Source organism: Mus caroli, unplaced genomic scaffold (assembly GCF_978045245.1).
Source record: "Mus caroli unplaced genomic scaffold, Mus_caroli_1 scaffold_19, whole genome shotgun sequence".
Lineage (NCBI taxonomy): Eukaryota > Metazoa > Chordata > Mammalia > Rodentia > Muridae > Mus > Mus caroli.
In genome coordinates this window covers 21045437-21068880 of record NW_028227274.1, presented here as the reverse complement: position 1 = coordinate 21068880, position 23444 = coordinate 21045437, and the positions used below count along the sequence as shown (strand labels likewise).

At 43.4% G+C, this 23444-nt stretch overlaps 1 protein-coding gene across 3 annotated transcripts in view; it reads right to left on the bottom strand.

Moving 5' to 3' along the window:
* Window positions 1-16246, bottom strand: part of Mapre2 (microtubule associated protein RP/EB family member 2) — a 135657-nt gene extending 119411 nt beyond the window's left edge. Inside the window, exon 1 of one of the 3 annotated variants that reach the window (XM_021150602.3) lies at window positions 16148-16246. Coding sequence is in view for 1 of the 3 variants with exons in the window: in XM_021150601.3 (XP_021006260.1) it covers window positions 14672-14707 (36 nt within the window). In the remaining 2 variants the exon portion in view is untranslated. Of the gene's footprint in view, window positions 1-14671; window positions 15913-16138 lie in introns of those variants that run through there. The other 2 variants (XM_021150604.3, XM_021150601.3) reach the window with 2 other exon arrangements.
* Between the last annotated feature and the right edge of the window lie 7198 nt (window positions 16247-23444).

Sequence of the window (23444 nt, the reverse complement as noted above, 5' to 3'; positions counted from 1 at the left end):
ACCCTGAAACTGGTTTATGTAACAACTGTTTAAACTATGAAATGGCCTTGGGGCTAAATGCCCAAGGCATATATGAAACACAAAGAATTTTGTGTTTAGACATGGAGCCCAGCCTTAAGAAAACTCATTATGTGTATGTAAACAGTAAAAATATTCAAAACTGTTGAAATCTCATATCTGGTGCCAAGTAGTCAGATAGGGTTCAAAGTTCAGATAAAAACTTAATTCTCTGTCATATTTAAAAGGCAGAAATTTCATAATAATGCTCTTAATAATTAGATTCAAATAAACTCACTATCATATACACACATACACACACACACACAATTTTATATAGAACAGGTAGAATGAATGTCCATATATGTTTTATAATAGAATTTACATCTGTGGGGGTATTTTACATGTTTCTGTAATTTAATGCTAGTTTCATAAGCTAAAATTTAGACTTAAAAACCCAGTTCTCAAGCCGTGCAGTGATGACGCACGCCTTTAGTCCCAGCACTTGGGAGGCAGAGGCAGGTGGATTTCTGAGTTTGAGGATAGCCTGGTCTACAAAGCGAGTTCCAGGACAGTCAGTCAGACATATGCTCTCTATGCTAAACAGAGAAACCCTGTCTGGAAAAACCAAAAGACAAACAAACAAACAAAACCCCAGTTCTCATCAATTTTGACTCCTAAAGTCTCCCAACTTTTCAGAAATCTTAACAGAATGAGAATAAAATTTTCATTTGCCTTCTTTACTAAACTAGTTCTCAGTAGCTCTGTTACCAAGCAAGAGGTTGGCTATCAAGCTCAGAGGCAGGAGCGTAAGTTTACTTACAAACTAGATAATTAGCTCTTAGAAGATTCTACCTCATCTATACAAAAGTGACCTTTTTCTGTTTACTTAAAACAGCCAGTTGCTAACTTCTCAGCATCTGTGACAGAGCAGATAGGAGAATCGTGAGCTCATCTATGGACCCCTATATGTGCTAGACAGCTCATTATTTAATTTCTTAGCTCCTCCCCTCCCCTCCCCTCCCCTCCCCTCCCCTCCCCTCCCCTCCCCTCCCCTCCCCTCCCCTCCCCTCCCCTCCCCTCCCCTCCCCTCCCTTTCCTTCCTCCCTTCCTCCCTTCCTTCCTTCCTTCCTTCCTTCAATTTTATTTATTTAATGTATATAAGTGCTTTGACGGCATGTCCATCTGCACACCAAAAGAGAGCATTGGGTCCCATGATATTGTGAGATGCCATGTGGGTGCTGGAAATTGAACTCAGAACCCCTGGAAGAACACCCAGTACTCTTAACTGCTGAGCCTTCTCTCCAGCCTGAAAGGCACAGCTTTTGATAAAAGCAACCGAGATGAACCATGCAGGAATTTCCTTGACGAAGAATTTAAAGTTTTCTTTGATGTAATCCTTCTACATTGCCATTATCCATTTTTTATGTGTATGAATATTTTGCCTGCATGTATGTTTGTGAAGCACAGGAATCCCTGGTTCCCATGAAGGTCAGAAAAGGGTCTTGGGTCTCCCAGAACTGGAGTTACAGAGAGTAGTGAGCCACGGTGAGGATGATGGGAACCTGATCTAGGTCCTCTGCAAGAACAACAAGTACTCTTAGTCTCTCTAGCCTCCACTCTGTCCAGTTCTTCTAAACATTGATACAAAGGCATACAGTGACAGCTGAAAGCGAGTTCTAAACACCAGTTTGATACTTCATGAATGGTAACGAATCTATATTCTCTGAAGTTCACATTGAGCAGCAGTCCCTCTGAATTCCACATGTATCTGCATAGGAATAGAATTTTATTTTTTCCTGGATTTTGTGGACAAGGTCTATTTCTAAACTTGACTATAATATGTCCCTCATTTTATCCTATTGTGGTCTTCTGTTACTTTGAGCACCAGGTAACTTCTTCACAGACAAACAGCAATAAGCCATCTCTGCTCTCTATGCTTTTTTTTTTAATTGGAAAAAAGAAAAACATTTGTTAGATACAAATCATGACAGGATCAAGCAAGCAAACCACATTTTCTGTTTCATAGAAGTTCACTCTCTAGAAGTTTCCAATCCTCTTTTCAACAAACACTGAATTGCAGCACCTTATGTCCAAAGTATGCCTGCAGCATATCTGATCCACCTAGAAAGATTTCTCCACACCTGAACTCAAACAACTGCTGTCATTCTGCCTGGTCAAAAAATGGTAGGAACATAAGCGAGATATCAGGAGGAAACATGGATGCAAAAGTATCTCCAACCATGCATGCCACCAGATTATTATTCTTTCTGCTCTGAAGCTGGCCAACGTAGCTCTGATCTACATGAGGTCAGATCACTCTGTTCTTAGAGACAGCATCAGGCCTCTCCAGGTACCCCCAGCTTTTTCAAGAAGGTGTCCCAGCTGGGGCCTGAGCCTGGGTTTCCTCCCAGGGTTTGACCCAGTCTTCCCAGGTCTTCGGAATGAGTTGTAGCCTGAATTTCCAAACTCTTTATTACATTCTGAGATACTGAGTGGCTCCAGCTGCAGATCATATTCTAGCCTGTGGGAGGTCCATTGCTTTCTAGGAACAGGGCATCTTATAAACGTTAAGAGAGGCAGATGCTATTAATCCTGAGACTGATCTTGCTTGATACCAACTTCCAGCAAGTACAACATCAATTAGTGGTCTTGAGCTGGGACTGGGGCCTCTCCAGGGGCAGCCTAGGGCTGCTCACTGCCGGGAAACACAGGGCTCAGCACGCACCAGAGAAACCAAAACCAATGGCGGAGGGTATGTGCTGGCAAAAGAGGTCAGGTTACATGCGGGCTTGGATATCAAGTCTAGTATGACTCATTCTCTTTAAGAAAGACAAATTGCCAAATGATCCATGCTGTGTATTTAAGGACTTTAAAAAATATTGCTTGATGATAAAGGGATTTGAATGGGATATACTGGAGGTGGTAATGGTGGTATAAATTTCTCAGGGTTATATGCTTTGGCTTCCATACACTGAAAGGACAATCCCAAGTGATAGCTACAAATCTGGCTCCTTTTCCTCCGAGCACCGCATAACCATCTCTTCTTGGAATCCTCATTTCTCCATCTGTTGCTTCCCTTGTGAACCAGAACAAAAATAATTTTTAAGACTGCCCTTTCTATTTTAGATTTTTTAAAAAAAGAGTGGTACTGTGAAAGTAAAATTCTTCAAACAAAACAACCCCCCCTGAAAAAAAAAAATCCTCCAAAATATCAAGGCAAACTACACCCATCAGAAATATTGCATGCATCGTAACCCCACAAAATGCTTTTTATAATTGTGCCATTGAAGCCAAGCCGTTATCCATTTTTAATCATATGTCACTGGAAACATAGTAAGTAGAGGATAGTCCTTCACTCTGTGTGTGATTGATACCAAAATATAGCCCAGCAGGGAAAGCCGCCTGAAGAGCTTCAGTTTCATGGTTTCTATCAGGGCTTATGATACAAACAGTGTTTGAGACATGGTGGAAACTTAAGACATGCTTTCCATGTGTCCTGTCTTTGTAGTCCATTATCCTCCTGGCCCACCAAGAAAGCAGCATTTTAAGCTGGGCTTGGTGGCGCACACCTTTAATCCCAGCACTTGGGAGACAGAGGCAGGCAGATTTCTGAGTTTGAGGTCAGCCTGGTCTACAAAGTGAGTTCCAGGACAGCCAGGGCTATACAGAGAAACCATGTCTCAAAAAAAAAACCAAAAAAAAAAAAAAAAAGAAAGAAAGAAAGCAGCATATTAAAAGGGCTTTGACAGGGTAACAGAGATGGTAGGATACTGGTGTTGAGGGGGGCATGAGATCCTATAAAACCTGGATGACTTCACCTTCTGTTCTGTGCTTTGGGAAAATCTTTTAAAACTCCCACTTTAATCCATAATATTTTCAGAGTTTGTGAAACATGTTAGTAAGTGACTGGAACTATGGAAATGTTGGCACAGCGTCAGACACAATTTTCCTGTCCAAGCCCATGTGAAGAGCCCAGGTCTGCTCTTGGAGCCTCTGCTGTGAGCTTTCCCTTGTAGAGGAGTCTACTTCCAAAGGTTTGAGAGTTGTATCAGTAACTCAGATCCACGAATGGAAGATGCTTGCTGAACTCCATCTGACTAGGAAGAACTCTAGGATGTGCCAGAGGTGACCCTCCAACCACACTCTCAGGGAGAAGCTGTTTAAAGGAGGAAGTCCAACCAAAAGGTCCAGTGTGAAATACTTGCATCTGCTTGTATGCTCACATGTGGGTGCACTTGTGTGTTTCTGTGTATGTATAACATAGAAGTCAACCTGAAGTGTTGTCATATTTTAGGTACCATCACTCTTATTTCTTTGAGATGGTAACATCTCTCTTTAGCCTGAAGTTCACTGAGTAGGTTAAATCTAGTATATCTATGAACCCCAGAAATTCTCTGGTCTCTGTCTCCCACTATTGGGATTAAAAGCCTGAACATTACCATTCTTGTGTTCTTAGATAGTTTCTGGGGATTGAACCCAGGTCCATATGTGACTGAGCATCTTATCAGCCCTACTTGGAGGGTTTTTTTTTTTTAAAAGAAACTTTCTCCCATTTATCTATTGATGTTTTTTATATAATTTTTCCATCATATTTTTATGTGTATGAGTGTGTTGTCTGCATGTATAAATGCATATCTTGTGCATGGCTGTGCCTGCAGAAGCGAGAAGCAAGCACTGGACCCTTTGGAACTAGAGTTATGAGCGTTGTCATCTAAAAAGTGGGTGCCAGAAACTAAACATGGCTTATTCTTTTGTGAGGCCAGGTCTTGATGTATGACCTGTGTTGGCCTGGAAGTTGCTATATAGACCAGGTTGCCTTCAAACTTCTAGTGACCTTCCTGCCTCTATCTTCTGAGTGTTGGCATTATAGGCAAGTGCTCCCACATTTGGCTACTGCAAAAATTTGCAAAAGTTGAAATATCAACTTCCAAATCATAACTTGCCTGCTGCTTCCCTCAGAGATCTCCCTGGGTGTCTTTTGGTAGGAGTTTTTTTCTCCTTTATGATGCTCCTGTGAGAACTCTCCTGGGATCTCACTTGTAAACTTCTCAGTGTTTCTTCACTTTCGTCATCATTTCCTCTTCTCTCTAACAATACGAACTTGCACTGAAATTGACTATAATAAGCTTTTATCATTTCCTCTCTGCTGACCAGAATGGATATCTCTGTATCTCATTATATGAGTACCTTCAGTGAAATAATTGTTCTTTTTCTTGGGCATGTCTGTGTGCATGTGTGTGTGCCCATGTGCACGTATGGGTGGAGGGCAGAGGCTGTCATGTGTGTCTTCCTCCATGCTTTACCTTATTTATTTATTCTGTTTGTTTGTTTGTTTTTTTGAGACAGGGTTTCTCTGTATAGCCCCACAACATCCGATTTTAAGGGATCTAAGACAGCTTGACAGAAGGGACCCTAATAAATCCCTGGAGAAGGATCCTACTGGCTTTTCTCAAGGTGCATGGGACCTAGGGGGAGCTAAGATGACTTACCAAGCACCTTCAACAGCAAGGTATAAACTAAAAATGCAAGAACATGGCAACTTCTAGGCGACTATAGTAGAAAATTCTCCATGGCTGTTCTTATGTACAAGAAGAGGACACATGAGATGATTCCTGTAAGTCACCGGCAGCTTCCAAACACTTAGAATGACCAATGCAAGTTATGATTCTGAGAGCTGTGCACTGACCCTGAGACCCTCCGCTAAGCACTCTGCTTATGCTGTTCATCCGAGACAGGTGCAACACAACTAGCTCTGATTGAGCCCAGCAGAAGTGGCAAAGTGTCCCTGGCAAGCTGACAGAGTGCAGTGACACTATGGCCATGGGAAGGAGAGGATGGCTTGTCCTATATCCCTGCTAAGCTTCACTGGACATTAACTTTCAGGTCTCTGAACCACAGAAAAGGCAACCACTTATCCATCTGGTCACAATTGTTGATGTGTGACTTCTGTATACCCAGAGCAACTCAATTCCAGCCTTCAAAAGAGGAAACTCTCTTTTTATTAGGCTAAAGGAAATGCTTTATCAAGCTTTGTCTATTCCCGTGTTTAAAGTCTCTTCTTGTCTTCGCATGTTCTGGTGCCTTTGGCAGGTGGAGAATTAGTACCTGGGAACTCAGCAGTAACAAGAGACCAAGAGATGGAACCTCGCTTGCCTTCTCTGTATTTTGGGGGATGAAGGAAACACAGCAAAGTGCTAGATCTTGTTGCTAGTTCTGATTTTCCCTTATCTTTCCTCACCTTCAGCAACCTATTAAAGATCTTTATTTCTAGGCCCAGTTGATTGATTAGGGAGGACCCAGTGGTAACCATTCATGGGTACCAATTGCATGGGCAGGAATGTGTGAACAGCTGGGAAGTTTCTAAGATGTTTTTGCTTTATTGCTGATTATTATTTTTAAAAAATGGAGTCTCATTGTGTAACCCAGGCTGGCTTAGAACCCACCATATTTCTTATCTCCCTATTTGGGGTTAAGGTGTCTGCCACGTCTGCCTGTGAGTGGATGATTTTAGTATTAATGCATATGCTCTGCCAGAAATCACACTGCTGTAGGCTTTTGAGGAGCTGAAATGGCACTCTATATACATTAAATTATTAGATAGTTGATCTTACTGCTACTGTTTCATATTCCAGTTTAACTAAATAATTCAACACACTGGCAGATTATTAAAGCTACACTTTTTTTTGAGCTTAGAAACTAATTTATGGACTCTTCAAAGGAAAGAATATATTGCTTATTATGTTTTACTGTAAAAATGACTTATTAACCACCCTTTAAAGCACAGAGATAGTTTGTGGGCAGAGGACAGGTAAAGGCACAGTGCTGTCATTTTCTGATAAGACTGGAACCCACAATAGTGCACTGAGCTGTCTGGACTTGCAGGTTATACACAGCTATAACAAGAACCATGTCTCCTGACCATCAGTTCAAACTGCTTTACAGTGATGAAGGAAAACAGATGCAAAGGTCTTCTATCTGACTTGAGCAAGTTCTCAATCAAGATCATTTTTCAGAGTTAACTTTTGAGCAAAGAGGCAGTTAGAGATGAGTCCTTCTGAGCCTAACTCCTGCTTTATTTGGGACGCTTTGGATGCTCTCTTTGCCTCATTGGCATCACTTCTATAATTCTCCTTGTTGTCAGTAGGAGTTGTTTTAATTTTTAAAATCTTAGCACCTCCACTTAGGATCAACAAACATAATCTTCAGAGAAATGAAGGTACAGAGTTTCTCAGGCAAAGGTAGACAAAATTAAAATCAGCAGTTTAGAGACAAAACCCATTATTATGTTTAGAAAGAAACCAACCCCAAAATGTAAAAAGCAAACCAACCAACCAACCAAACAAACAAAAAAAGAAAGAAAAGAAAAGAGAAAAGAAAACCATTCAAAGAGCTTTCAGATTCCAACAGCAAACTCCACAACAAAACCACCCCCCACAAAGTGGCCAGTTAAGAATTTCTCTCCTTTGGGATGGGCTCTTAACCCCATGGGAAAATATGACTCAGGTGAGCTGGGCTTGACGTTTCCAGACGCAGAACACAATCGTTATTCTACTCAAGGTGCTGGCTCACCTGCATCTGATTGCATAATGGGGCAACTCAAAAGGTGTCAAGATGACTCTTCCCAACTCCACCCAAGGTCCCGACTCTGAGCACATTACCCTGCAGAGTGTCACCACACACACTGAGAGGCTAACGTTGAGGCCAGAAAGAAAACTTAATGTACTCTCCTCCAGAGGTGGCAAGGCCAGACACAGATGCACGAGTGGGCAGCAGCTGGTGTCCATGGTGATAGACACGGACAGCAATAGACTGAAGTAGAAAAGGCCACAGACACTCGAATACATTACACTCCGTTTCGTATGTGTGGCTGACTGTGAGTGAAGATGGTAAGTAGTACCAGGAGCCTCGGGTTCCTTTCAAATAAGATAAACAATTGCTCTAACAGATGGCTCTTGTTTGGAGCACTGATTCCAAAGCCCTAACTGGCCCCACACTACTCGAAACAGGAGCTAAGGGTTGAGCTTCCCTGGCTCCATCAAATGATCTGTCCCCAGAACATTCATTCTACAATTAAAAAAAACAAGTTAGATAGTGCTATTTTGTTGGTTAGTGATTTTTATAAAGTTTATGCATGTGTGTGCATGCGTGTGCATGTGGAGTGTGTCTGTGTGTGTGTCTATATAAGTTTGTGTATTACACATGTACAAGTGACTGTAGAGTCTGGAATAAAGTATTGGATCTCCTGGAACCAGCGTTACAGGCAGCTGTGAATTACCCAATGTGGTTGTTAGGAACCAAACCTGGGTCCTCTGCTGAGCCATCTCTCCTAGCCTTACTGGTTAGTATATTTAATGTGTATTTAGAAACACTGATATAGAAATTACTTCTGAGAATCTAGGATGGGGGAGAGGAAACCCCAGGGTGAGGCTCTTTGAATGTAGGGCTGAATGGTATTTATCACAGATGAGAGGCAGAAATGGGGAAGGAAGTCAAGGCCTGAGATTTTAAAGATATAAAATGTGTAGGTTTTTACACAGGGGAGAGATGCAGATTATGACTTAAGAACAGAACAGCCTTGCAGCTGCCAGGCATTCACTGAGCACCTCCCAGCCTCTAGGTTCTAGAGCTTAGAAAGTTTTCTCTACCTTCTGTTGGGCAACCTTTATTCGTCCATCTCTCCCCTAACACCTACCCAAACCCACCAACTATACATTCACATCAGCCTAAGATCATCCCTCCTCGGAGGTACTGGGATTTAATGGGCATTGGTATTTTAGATAGAATTTTAGAGACTATTTTTTATGACTATTTTAGACTAGCAAGACTTTCAAATGATTCACTAAAGACATTATAACATAGGCCTTAGCCTGTTGGCGGGTCTGGATCAGTGGGTGGAGGCAATGGTCAGGGGCTGGAATGGGCTTCTTAGAACCCAATTCCACAAATGTCTCTAATGGACCACCAGGGATGTCACTGAAACTGAAAGGCAGGTTCTCAGTTACAACAGGAAGACCGGTGGGGAAATCTGCTTGGAAGCCAGTGATTCACACAGCAGCTCCATTAGCAATCCTAGACGGAGGTAAATGCATTCATGACTTTGAGTTTTGTTTTTAGAAGTTACCCCAAATTTACAATAACACTAGGTTGGACTTAGGGAAGAAAAGGACACTCTGTTTCCTAAACTGAAGGTAGACACATCTGCAAGGGATGAAGAAAACTCCAGCCATCCAGATGGGGGCTCTATTTGAAGTGAAACTTGTTTGTAAACTCTTTATTTGTGGCAGCAACAAGTCATCCAGAGGAGGAAGTCTCCTGACTGAAGGACATCAGGAAATAAGATGCTGAGACAAGTTCTGATCAGCACAGTTACTCTTTTCAATACACCTTCTAGAATCCTAGACAGTAGTAATCAGTCCAGCCCCATTGGAGGGACTCATAGGAATTTGATCAGTACATTATCTATTTTCGAATTTGCAAAGTCTAAAGCAATTGTACATGGCATGATGTAATGATGAAATGTCAGCCTTAGCAGAGTTATAATGCTATGTAGATATTATTTTCTCTGTTTATTTTTGACTTCAGAAATTTTTTGACTTCAGTATCAAGCTTCCCAAGCTTCCCCACTACACTTTAAATGTAAAAATTATTGATGAGAAATGTCTACAGCTGAAAAAAACCTCAAAATTATGCCTTCACATGCTGAAACAGTAAGTATACATATGTCCAATACAGAAGTGGATGCCCACAGCCATTCATTGAAGAGAGCACAGGGTCCCCAATGAAGGAGCTAGAGAGAGTACTCAAGGAGCTGAGGGGGTTTGCAGCCCCATAGGAGGAACAACAATATGAACCCACCAGTACCCCCAGAGCTCCCTGGGTCTAAACCACCAAAGATAACACATGGTGGAACTCATGGCTCTCGTTGCATATGTAGCAGAGGATGGCCTAGTCAATCAATGGGAGGAGAGGCCCTTGGTCCTGTGAAGGTTCTATGCTCCAGTGTAGGGGAATACCAGGGCCAGGAAGCAGGAGTGGGTGGGTTGGAAGGGGGGTGAGGATAGGGGGTTTTTGGAGGGGAAACCAGGAAAAGGGATAACATTTGAAATGTAAATAAAGAAAATATCTAATAAATAAAAAAGTATACATACACATGTCCAGGTGCATGCGTGGACTCTCAGAGCTGGGAGGCAGAGACCAGAAGCTTGCTGTAGAGCAAGTTTAGGTCAGCCAGGACTACACAGTGAGAGAGGAAGTTCCCGCTACTGAAGGGCATGAGATCACTAGGGGGCTTGTTTTTACATTTTTCTAGAACTCTAGAAACAAGGACAGGCTAGTATTGTATCATCTGGGCTTACTTAGCTTGTATCATTCATGCTTCCATGTTTAACTGGGTTAGTAGAGTCTAGATTATTCAGGAATAAACCATTCTTACAAAGTAAATATAGATACAAGAAAGTATGAAAGAAAAATACTATCTTCTGCCATTAGTGATTATCTGACCTAGGTTTAGTAGGTTTTGTTTAAAATCAAATAGCAAAGTTTTAAGTGTTAAGTGCTTATTTAGATTGGAATAGACTGAGTTGGAGCAAACAAGATGTCTGCCTGAAAATTTTGATGTTAACATTCAGCAAGTGTGCTAGGCTTTGTGAACAACACAGCCTCCATACCACTCTCCCACTGAGGCAGAACTGTAGAAAAGAAGCCACTGGAACATGTAAACACACAGGTAGGGGACAGTCCAGTGAAGTTTGATTTTTGGATCCAAAATTTTGAGTTTCATGGTATTTCAGGGGTCTCTAGATACTTTTATTTAGATGTTTTTCAATTATGAGAAGCTATAAAGATTACTCTTATAAAAACAGATGGTGGGCCGTGGATCCCTGAATGATATGAAGTTGTGACTTTAAGTTAATTTTTATTTCTATGCTAGGGCATAGAGTTGGTCAGCAGTAACTATGTGATTTTTTTTAAAAATAGATTTTGTGCTTTGAGAATTTCATACAATGTATTTTTATCATATTCTTTCCCATTTCCTTCTAGATTCCCCATTACCCCCATCCAACTTCATGTTATTTCTCGCTCTTAAAAACCAAACAACCAGCCTGATGGTAGTGGCACACTCCTTCATTCCCACCACTCCAGAAGCAGAGGCAGGCAGATCTCTGAGTTCAAGGCCAGCCCACTCTACAGATTAAGTTCCAGGACAGTCAGGGCTACATAGAGAAACCCTGTTTTGAAAACCAAACCAAACCAAACCAAACCAAACCAAAATAAAACCAACTAACCAAACAAAAATCAAAAGAAAAAAAAAAGCAACTAGAAGCATGGAGCCCACTTTGTGTTGGCCAACTGCTCCAGAGCATGAGGCCTACCCTGGACTCTGGTTAGTATATGCAGTGTCACTTGAAGAAAATTACTTCTTCCCTCCCAGCAGTTATCATTCCCAAATGCTTTGTGGCTGGGCTGGGGTTTTATGTCCACCTCCTCTCCTTTGTGCTGGAATTCTTGCCTGGCTGGACCTTATGTGGTCTTGTGGACGCTGTCACAGTCTCTGTGAGTTCATATGCATATCTGCACTATTGTATCTGGAAGATGCTGTTTCCTTAAATTGTCCCCCACTTCCAGCTCTTATAATCTTTCCACCTCGTCTTCTGCATAGACCCCTAAGCATTGCAACCCCCTAACTTCTTATAGCTCCCCAAAAGACAGTCAAAATTTCAGAAAGTATGAATGTTTCTATTTGTATCATATCAGCCTTTGGAAAATCCTGTAAGCCTTTTTTTTTTTTTTTTTTTTTTTTTTTTTTTTTTAATTTGGGGTCAGGGTACTACCAGTCAAAATAGAAGGGAATTCCTACTTTTATATATATTGAAGCACACTTGTTCTTATGCGTATATGTTGGTCATTGAACCCAAGTCCTTGAATATGCTAAGCAGCGTTTCACCACGAAGCTACATTCATGTTCTATTTTAAGAAGATCAGTAGGCAGATGAGACTAGAAGCAGGTTAACTATTAAGCTATTCTGAACCCACTGCTTGATTAATGAATTCCTTAAGGCACTTACAGGCGGACACACTCTTTTCCTGTGAGAATGAACCTCTGTGAAGGGAACTTTTTTTTTTTTTTTTTAGGTTTTTGGAGACAGGGTTTCTCTGTGTAGCCCTGGCTGTCTTGGAACTCACTTTATAGACCAGACTGGCCTTGAACTCAGAAATCCACCTGCCTCTGCCTCCCAAGTGCTGGGATCAAAGGCGTGAACCACCACCGCCCGACTTGAAGGGAACTTTTTTTTTGATCCATGAGTATGATTCCAACATCATAACAATTATAGTTTATGCTCAAAGCACACTGTCTCTCAACAAAGCTTAGTGAAGACATTAGCTGTCAAAAGCTATTTCAGAGCTACGGGAGGGTTTTGGCTCCTACATATCTGGAATATAGGATATGGAAAGTAGGGAAGCTGACTGCACACAGGAGATATTGTTTCCCCGTGATCTCATTCATCACCTTCTAATAGTCTTGAGAACAAACAAGCAGCATGTCTGAGACAAAGCCTGTGACTGCACTATAGGGCCTGTAGACGGAAAAAGGTCTTTAGGAGAACACGCACAGTCCCAAGCAGTGTATATGGTTGCTGTAACATAGGTTCAAGGGAAGCACAGCGTCGGACAGTATCCAGTGCCTGCTGTACACAGGCAATGCTGGCACTGAAGGAAACTGAGAACAGGGGAGAAAGCATGCAGTCAATGGCATGTGGAGTGACAGTGACATACTGAGAAGGGGAATAAAGAAAGGGAAGGAAGAGTAACAGAAAGAGGAAAATAATTATAGTTAATACAATATCTGACAGTCACCCTTTGGACACTGGTATTTATTTATTTATTGCCAGGCCCTCACTAAAAGTGTAGGCTGGTCTCAAACTCCAGGGCAATCCTCCTAATCAGCTTCCTGAGAACTAGGATTTCAGATGTGTGCCTGGCTTATGATTTTTTTTGTTTTGTTTTTTGTTTTTTTGCCATCTTTAAAAAAAACCTAGCATGTAATTTTTATTAAAGTTAGCCTACAAAGTAGCGGGTTTCCTTTGTGGCATTTTCATACATACTTTGTTCTTTTCAGTCCTCTTATCCCACCTCCCTCCTTTCCTTCCCGTAGCATCCTCTATATCCCCCAGAGTACCCTCCTGTCCTCATGCCCCACGTAGGCTACTATACTTCTCCTTCTTCTCTTCACGTATTTTCTTACACTCTCATGGTCACCTTTCTAGTCTGATGATACCCCATATTCATGCAAACATATAAAAATTAAAGTCTAGGATCTGTATATGAGAGAAAAGTGTGAAACTTGTCTGTTTTGACTTTCTAAGTCTGAACTGCATAACTTAAACACATACGAGCTTGGAAAGTGTGTGGCTCAGCACACTCTAGGATCAACCCCCAGTGTGCACAGGTGTACTCGAATGATACACACACACACACACACACACACACACACAAAGGGAGAGAAGTTTTGATTAACAGCAACCAAAATTTCATATGAAATGTTAGGTATAGCCATTTCTATGTAAGCAGCTTATTGAATGCATCAAATATTGCATGGAGCTTTTAAAAAATAAGAAATTGTACACAGTGCAAATTCCTACTATTTCTTATATCTGAGATAACTCAAACTACACTTTCCTAAGAGCTTTTTAAAATGTGCGTTCCACAAGGAAAGGACAGGCTGTCCAGTAGTCTTCGGTGTGCCTGCTAATAGCAGCTAGAGTTATTCAAAGCAGGTAGGATGGAGTGCTGGAAGAGGGAGAGGCTCTGACAAGCAAACATCCTGGTCAGATAGGAAGATGTGCTTTCAAAGGAGTGGAGTGTGTGCCAGTCAATAACAACAAGCCATAATCACTTCCTATTCACTGGGCAGGCGTTGGAGCGCAGCCTGCTGACTCACCAGGCTGCTCACGGTTTATTTCTGCTGGGTTTCCCTGCTGCCTGCTACACACGCGTCAAGGCCAGAATGAAAGTTTCTATCCGGCTCCCTTAACAACAGTGCACACACTAGGCATGGGCAGCGAACTTCCAAATATCCAGCAATAACCAGACCCTGGGCAGGGAAGGGAACAATACTGTTGTAGTAAGATGTCACAACCTGCAGGCTTCCAGATGACAGTCACCTGCCCTACAGTGTGAGTCACTGGCACCCCAGTTTCAGTCTCTCTCTCTCACCCACTCAAGTAGTTAAAGTGGCTTCTTGTCTCACAACCATGTAGCTGTTAACGAGGTGGTTCTCAACCTGCCATGCAGTGGCATCATCTGGAACTTTTGGTTAATACCAATAATGCTGAGTTCCTGCCCCCGCCCCCAAGCAACAATCCGACTTAAATGGTTTAGGATGGGATGTAGAGACCAGGAATTCCCAAAATCTCCACAGGTGATTCCATAACGAAGCCATTTGGAAACCAGAACTTCGAAGTAGCATCGTCTGCCCACGTAAAGGAAGTTTTCTTGTGAAGCTTACCCAAAGACCACCCTGTTTCAGAGATCAACGGCAACCGGTGTTTAGCTTGGAAGACAAAAGTGACAGCGAAGCGAGTTGTTTCCAGTGGGACGCTGCCTGGGCGAGCACCCCACCCCCTACCCTGCTTGCTAAAATCTAGCATCCAAAAGAAGCACCCCACTTTACCTTTCTGATTACCCGTTGATCTCTGATCTGTTTCATCCTAGCGTCCTGTTCCGCCAAGTCGCACCCCCGCGGTCCCCTCAGATTAGAAGCAGGTCCCTCAGACCTCACTCAAGACTGGACTTCTCTTGCACCTAAGCTAGGGCAGAGCCTCCGCCTCGCACCGCACGCCCCGGGGCAGATACTTATACTAATCAAGAAAGTTCCTGTGACTCCTTCCCTCCTCACGCGCGGGCATGCGCGGTGTGAGCGTTCACTTAACCCTTGATTTTTGCCCTGACCCCTCTGTAGTGCTTTTGTCATTATCTTTTTGCTTAGTGGGTCCGGATCACTTCTTTCCTTCCTTTTCTTTTATTATTTTTCCCCCGGGAAGGCTTGGCGGTGAGGAGGTGGTGAACACCGACTGTGAGCAGGGGGCGGAGGGAGGGGCAGCAAGACTGTCTGTGCCGAGGTGAAGGGACAACTAATGTTCGGAATATTAATTACTCAGTGCGCCATTGGCCCAAGGAGCACTAACAGAAGGGGACTGGAGGTTAAGACAAAGGCTCCTCCTGGTCGAATGGCTGCTGCCTCTCTCCTCCAAGGCTGCAGCTGCGCCTTTTGACACTGGCTTGGCAAAGTAACTCTAGGGGTGAGCAGACCCTTTCGCTCTTTCAGAAGTCCGCGTTGCCCAAGGTTCAGAGCGGAGGGTCTTTTTGAACCCACCCCTCGTTCTAGGCCTTTGTAGCATCACTTCTGGCTTCGGCGTAACACTTGGAAGGGTAGGCTGAAGAATGCTCCTCTAAACCAGTGAAGTGGTCTCCAGTAGTAGTCTCTCTTTCTGCGGGTGCTGCTTGCCAAACAACTCAGGAGCAGACTAGCAACCCACTCTCCTTGTCACACACTTGGATCCCAAGCCCCGGATCCAGGAGTGATCAGTCCCAGCCGTGAGACCCCTGTCTCTGCACAGGGCACACCGGAGGTGGCCTCAGAGTTTGGGGGGCTTGGGATTACACTCCAGACGGTGGGCGCGCGCCGCACTTCTAGGTCTGCCCTCAAAGTGCACAGCTTCTTAGCAGCTCTCAGCCCGGGTGGTGATCCAGACCTCCAGCAGAAGGGGCCGAGCACTGGAGGCGCCCACCTACAAGTCCCCTTCTCCTAGGTGTCCCCATCCTTCACTCTTCTGCCAGTGCACTTTGTGTCTGCCAGCGTGGCAGCCCACACTCCCTTCCTCTTCCACGGGTGTACCGCTCTACCCCCCCCCCCCATCCCCAAAGAGAGGGGCGACCCGTAGGAGCGCGGCTGCGCTCACACCCTGGGCTGGATAACTTCTTCATGGGTTTGAAGACCCCGGGATCCGCTTGCTCCGAGATCAGCAGACAGCAGACCCAGGCGGGGGTGGGAGAGGCGCGGCCAACGCCCGGTCTGGGAGGGACCGACCCAGGGCAAAGGGTGTTGGGGCGCGCCAGGGCTGTACAGCTTTGAACGTACTTGACTCACCTGCTCCGGCGTTGTCGCCTCCTTCTTCTGCTGACAGCTGGGGGCTTTGTTTTCTCCACCCCCTCAGCCGGCCACGCTCCGCCTCCACAGACTCACGTGACTCGCTGTCTGCCACCGTCAGAGTCCACTCAGGAGAGCCCCCTTGGCGCCGCCTCTTCCCCGGGTGGAGGGTGCAGGTGGAGACCCCAGCTGGGGAGGGGACCCATAGGTACAAGGTGGTTCGCTGAGCAACTCCGGGTCAGACCCGCTAAACTAGTGACCGAGAGAAAAGTGCCTGAGGAGAAAGGGAGATGGCTGTTGGCTGTATTCAGCCAGGAGCAGGAAGGAGGGCGAGGCTTGCAGAAAGCATTCAAAGGTGATGATGCCCCACTCTGAAGTACCCGCGCCTGGGGTCTGCACTGCTCCCCGAAACTATTTGCACTCATTCCTAGGACCTGGTGGATAATGAGGGGCAAACTCATTTTTTTTTTTCACGAATACTAATTAAAAGAAGCGCCTCTTAGTCGGATAGAGCGATTAATGACTTAGTAACTACATATTCCAAATCTACCTTTTGATTCTGTTCATGTTCGGTTCTAGCTGGAAAATAGGTTCCGGACTGGGGACGCTCATTCTGGAAGCTGATTGGTGCGGGCACTTGTCCATCTGGAACTGCAGCAGCTGTTTTTAATGAAACGAACTAAGAAAATGCTCTGGACTCAATACCAGGCTCAGTATCTGCAGCTCTTGGACGTTGTCCCGACCCCTGCTGTTCACAATACTCTCCAGTGTCTGACATGGAAACAAATTGTGGGACTCCTTCCTTTAGTTCCCAGAGAGCAGGGTCAGTCTTATCCTGCGGCCCCCACCCTTCCCTGCTAACCTAGGGGAAGAATGCATCTCCCCCAGTGTTCTTCAAATGGAGTCTTTATAGGGGTTGATTTAGCACAGCACTCATCCAACTTCTTGCTCAGAAGGATTCTCTGGGGATCTTGTTAGGAACCAATTCTGTTTTCAGTGGATCCAGAGTTGAGCTGAGATTCTGAGCATCTAGTGAACTCCTGTTTGATGTAAACGCTTGTTTAAGGATCACACTTTTAAGTACCAGGTTTATAGCACACTCTCTGACACTGGCTAACCCTTGTTGCATCTTCACTGCCCAGCTTTCAAGCTATAAGACGGGACTGGTATTAATTATTCTCCATGTTGCTCTGAGAAAATGCCAGCAAATGCAACTCAAGGGAGGAGGGGTTTATTTTCCATAGTGACAAGGAAAGATCACTGCAGGAGTGTGAAACTGCTGGTGAGGAGGCAGAGAGCAATGAATGCTGCCCAGCTCAATGCTGGATCCTTTTCCTCCTGGAATCACAGCCATGGGATGGAGCTACCCACATGTAGGGTGGCTCTTCCTACATGGGTTAATTCAGTCTCACAGATGTTCTCAGACATTTGTCTCCTAGGTGACTCTAGGATCTTGTCAAGTTGATGATATTCACCACCACAGCATACATACCCAGCTAGCTCATTGCAGGTCCAGGATCTATTCTAGTGCCCAGCATACCAAAGTTTAGAAAGTATGAGCTAATTAACTGCTGGGATCATCATAGCAGATGTGAAGCCAAGTATGCTTGCAGGAGGAGTGTAGTATCAAAAGGGGTGTAAGAATAAGGTAGCTGCCCCACAAACAATGACCATTCCCACAGCACATCAGACTTGTAGATGAGTAGATGTTGGTGAAATGGAAAAAAAAAATGGCCACAGGGCAGAGGAAATCATACTTGTTCCAAAAGTTCATTTTCTGCTTTAAATCGTGATATATTGGTTCTCAGACATTGAATTAAAAAATCATTTTGCTTTTCATTACAGATAATGCCCAGCTGCCTGTTGGATGGGTCATCTATTTTAATATTGGAGCAAGTAAATGGATTGTTAAGAAGATGAACATTTTCCCTCCTCATTAAAAATCTTGAAATTTAAATGTAAATGGCTTTATTAATGAAGATCCGATATTCTCAGCTCTCAGGATGAATGGGAATGTCATCAGACTTCTCATTCCTTGCCTATCTTTCTCTCTCTGTGCACCAAATGTAGGTGTTTCTAAGATTAGTTCTTCCTCTTCTCCAAATTCCACTGAATTTCCCAGGAGCCTTTAGTGTTCTCTAAATTCATCTCCTTCCTCTCATAAAATTGATACCTTTCCTGTTTTATATCAAGATGGCTGCCTGAGTTGGGCGACCCTCCACTAGTGAACTCTGGATCTGGCAAACTGGAATAGACAGCATGATTTATCTCAGTTATCTTCCAGTTATCCCTTGGTATTTCCTCTAGACTTTGTCTTCAACAGTGACGTCAACAGCTTACGTGTGAATGTGACTTACAGGTGTAATAGCCCCTGAGCAGCTGTGTTGTGAAGGGGATGATCAGGGTGAACAGGATTGGTGAGCGACTGTGTCCTTCAGGATAGGGCAGGCTGTGCTGCTGTAACAAAAACTTGTCTTCCTAGCCTGCTTCATCCCTTTGCCATTTCCATGAGCACAGCACAGGAAAGGGAACGGGAAGCAAACTCTCGAGTGCGTTCCTTTACAAACGGCACAAGTTTTCTCACGTTTCATTGCTTAAAGGAACTTCTCTTAAGTTCAAACTTGAAGGAACTAGGTACGCAAAAGGAATAGGAACATAGGATGTGACTGTGGGTAATAATATCATCCACAGCAGTCTATTTAGAGAAAGTTAGGATAAAGTTAAACTGAAAACAGTTTAACTAGGATGGCAGAGGTTAACAGAAATTCCCAGCATGTAGTACTGTGTGGCATTTTTATTTTTATTTTTATATTTTATTTTATTTTGTTCAGGGGCAGGGGGTGGGGAGGAGGCTGTTAGTGAAGTACTGTTGTAACACAGTATTAGCAAGAAAAAACCTTGTCAGTCTATTCGAGGCCCTTCAGATCCCTCTACTTCAGGCACTGGTCATGTGGTCATCTGTGACACACTGTCACAGTAGCTCCCCAGGTAGCATATCTACCTCAAACGTGAAAACGTGCAAGGTGACAGCAACGTAAGACCGTTGTTGTGATTTTGATGACCATTGTTTGTGACCGTAATTTTTATGTTGTTCATGATCTTTTTTTTTTTTTTTAACTTGGATGAATGTATGTGTATAAAGAATGAAGTCTTAAAACAAAAAGTGGGAAGGTAATCAGGATAAAAGCATCCCATGTCATCCACATGATTGTTTGAACTAGTCCTTTAACCAAGATTTTCTGGTTTTGATCATGGGAACAGTATACCAGAGCCTTTCACAAATGAGGAAAATTTGCTGATAACAATAAAATGAAATGGTTTACAGAAAACCATTTTTTTTTTTTTTGCTAAAGGGCTAAGATTGAATCAAGAGTTTTGCTAAAGGGCTAAGATTGAATCAGCTAAATTTGCCACATATATCTTTCCATACTTCATACATCATAAGAGATAACCACCAATGTCAGCTATAAAATCCACAATACAGTGCAGGTAGACGATAATATATGCTGCTGGCTACTGAGTCACGGTTTTTATTTCAATCTTATGATGTCTCCAAACACATATGTCAGTGACTGCACTCTATAAAACTATTCCCCATAAATGTTTTTGTAAAAAAAGATCATCCCTGATATTGACAGCTTCTATTGCACCTTTCCACAAATATCTAACACGAGGGACTTTGAAGGAGACAAGTTATTAATTAAGCCGTGAACTTTTTGCCCTGCCCTTGTCTGACTGATCCCCACCCTCTGAGTCTATGCTAAGTTGCAGTGTTGCCTTAGATATGACTTGTAACCTCAGGAGATAATGCCACAGAGAACCACTTATAAATACACGGCTAACAGCATACGAGCCTGAGACGGAAGGACTCATTACCGAGCTCTGATGGTGTTTATTAAGATGGATGGTAACAGCGCCAAGATGGATGACAGCTTGCAGGGATTACTGTCTGGTCACATGTGAAGCATCTAGTCCCTGCGAGTTACACTAAAAATCCACCAACTCCAAAGCACATGTGGATCCCTGGTTGTGATATCTGTGAGCTGCCTAAAGAGTGTTGTGAAGTCCAGTTTAAATGTCTCCCCAGTTTCTAGCTTTCCTCATTAGCCAAGCCTGCAACCTCCATAAAGAAGCAGTGCAAGAGAAATATGCTCATTACATAATGTGTTTATGAAACATGGGCTTTGTTTAAGGTATACCAACAGATCAAAAATCATTCTGTGACAGAAGTATTTATCATTTTATGACAGGCTGGAAATAATTCACATGCAAAGAATTAAGATGGTACATAATTTGTAATGCTGTGTAGAACAGATATAGCCAAAGGCAATCCATTTATCCTGCTGGACTTTTTTTTTTTTAAACCTTCCCCACTTAGTTTCCAGTTCTAGGATAACACTCAGAGCTTGGCACATGCCAGACAAGCATTCTACCACCCAACACCAGCCCCAGTCCTTGTCTTTTTGCTTGTCCTGTTTTGAGACACGTCTTGCTAAGTCACTCGATTTGGCTTTAAGTCCCCTGTGTAACTCAAGCAGGCCACGAACTCAACATCCCCCTGCCATAGCCTGGGGAGCAGCAGGGATCCCAGACCTGGATTACCAGAAGTGCCTTATCACAGTGCACATTAAAGGCAGAGGTTCAGTTAATTCATTAATTTGTTGAGAGGACTCAAGCTTTACCAGTAAGTAGCATAGACTGACACCGGCCCCAGCTTGGTTGGTGTGCAGATCCACAGAGGAACTTAGCAAGCTCAAGGGATTCCGAAGGGAGCATTGGGACCCACAGCATCAAGGGATGGTCCCCAGTTCTCTGCTAATCTCAAAGGATACTCCCATTCATCAGCTATGCAAATGTACTTAAAGAGATCTATGCGTTACACTGTTTAATTTGGCCAATGCAACCTGTAAAGAATAGTAATTTAAACCTACCTAAGATGCTGGAAATAGTATAAACATTAGGAAATCCCCACAAAAGACCTTTGAGCCGGGGAGTGCCTTTGAAAACTGAAAAAAAAAAAGTTATAATTTCATCCAACCACAATTTCATCCAACCACATCCTTCCTTCCTTTGCATACATGGCTCCGTGGAAAGCATACCTAGAGGTTCTTGGAGCCATCATGCTAAGCGCTGAGGTTAAGCACACTCACTCATATTTGTTTAGTGACTTTATCACAGTACAGTTTCCCCAAATTAGCCAAGCATGGTGAAGCCTGCCTGTCACCCCAGTCCTCAGGAGCTGGAGGCTGGAGAATCTCAAATTGGAGGCAACATAATGAATTTGATGTCAACTCTAACTGTGTAAGAAGATACTGTTTCAAACAAGGAAATAAAAACTTCCAAGACTATGAAACCTATTTACCTACATTATTCTCATCAAACAATGTCTAGGTGATAGCAACAGATTTTATCCTCACACCAAGAAATAGCATACAAAATAGGACTTACTACATTTTCATGTCAGGCTTCCAATTTTACATTTTGTGATTTTTTTTGTATATAATATGCGACTATACTGTCCTACATGTTTGTATTATTTACAAACGAACATATATGTGTGAGATAAAAGCTTTACTTAAGAAGTATGTGGGCAAAAAAGGAACAAAAGACCGTATTAGAAGAAAGGCATCTTAGATCTGGCCTGCTTTCAGGAAGATGGCTTCAACAGTATGGAGTGAAGTCTGCAAGAGCAGAGTCCTAAGGATGACATGGCTTCAAACTGTGGCATCATGAAGAGCAGAGGTCTGCAGTGTGTGTGTGTGTGTGTGTATGTATACGTATATATGTCTGTGTGTGTGCATGTGTGTATGTATGTATGTGTGTATGCATGTGTGTCTCTCTGTGTGTGTCTGTGTGTGTATACATATGTGTGTGTCTGTGTGTGCATGTATGTGTGTATGCATGTGTGTCTGTGTGTGTATGTGTGTATATATGCATGTGTGTATATGTGCACGTGTATATGTGTACTGGCTAATTTTGTGTCAACTTGACACAGCTGGAGTTATCACAGAGAAAGGAGCTTCAGTTGAAATGCCTCCATGAGATCCAACTGTAAGGCATTTTCTCAATTAGTGATCAAGGGGGAAAGGCCCCTTGTGGGTGGGACCATCTCTGGGCTGGTAGTCTTGGGTTCTATAAAAGAGCAGGCTGAGCAAGCCAGAGGAGGCATGCCAGTAAAGAACATGTATGTCTGTGTGTGTGTGTGTGTGTGTGTGTGTGCCTGTGTGGTTATTCGAAGGTTTGCATCTTGCCCATCTGAATGGACACTGGAATTGGAGATGATGAAATGGGATATTAAGCAAGTTACAGAGTTCAGTTTAGGACATGTTAAGTCATAGGTGCCTAAGGGATTCCAGGAAGAAATCTAGAGGGTGCTATAAATAAAAAATCAGAAAATCAGGAGAGTTCAAAGGTGTGTATTTTGTAGTAATTTAACCCATAGACCTTTTAAAAACAGCTGTCCTTAAAAACATCTCGTCCAAACCCCTGGGAACTCCACCTTTTGGTGTAGAGCAGGGTTCCTGGCCCTATTATTTCTGTCTCTCCAGATCTATTCTTTGCACTACAGCAGTGTGCTCTTAGGAACTCCTCTCCCACCCACCGCCACTACTCGGGGACTCTACCACTTGTGCCAAACCAGCTCTGACTTTTCTCTTGATCCTCTCAGCCTTCTCTTGTAGCCCAAGGTCATTCCTTTGTGCCACCTGGCTATCCACAAAAGCACTTTCGCCCAGGTACCTCCAGGGCTCATACTGGGCAGGAGCTCACGTAGGGGATTTTCACAATCATTCTCTTCTCCATTATATTCTCTATGTCTTTATGTTCAGTCCAGTGGCAGCCTACTTGCAGGAGGCCCTCCACCTACTGCACCGACATTCTTGGGTGGCTCCTCTTTTTGGTGTGGGTCCAGGGTTCCCCAGCACTTTCATTCCTGTCTCTCCAGCTGTTTTCTTTGTCCTGCCTCCATTCCCTTGGGACTCTGCCTCTTAGTGCAGACCCTAGCCCATTAGCACTCTCTTGCAGATCCACACAGTCTTTCCTACTAATCCATCTCTGTTTCTTTCTGTAACTGGCTGACCTATAGAAGCACCCTCTGTCAGAGACTAAGATCCAGAGAGGGCAGCAGCATTAAAGAATGAAAAACCCACCCAACAAAGATAAAAAGTAAATATTGAAACCAAGAAACATCTCAAACATCATAACTCCAAATGACTAGACCACAGTGTGATAACACAAACATGAAGAGCTAAGACAAAATGCCTCTACCAGAAGCCAGAAATCTTACTGCAACAGTCCC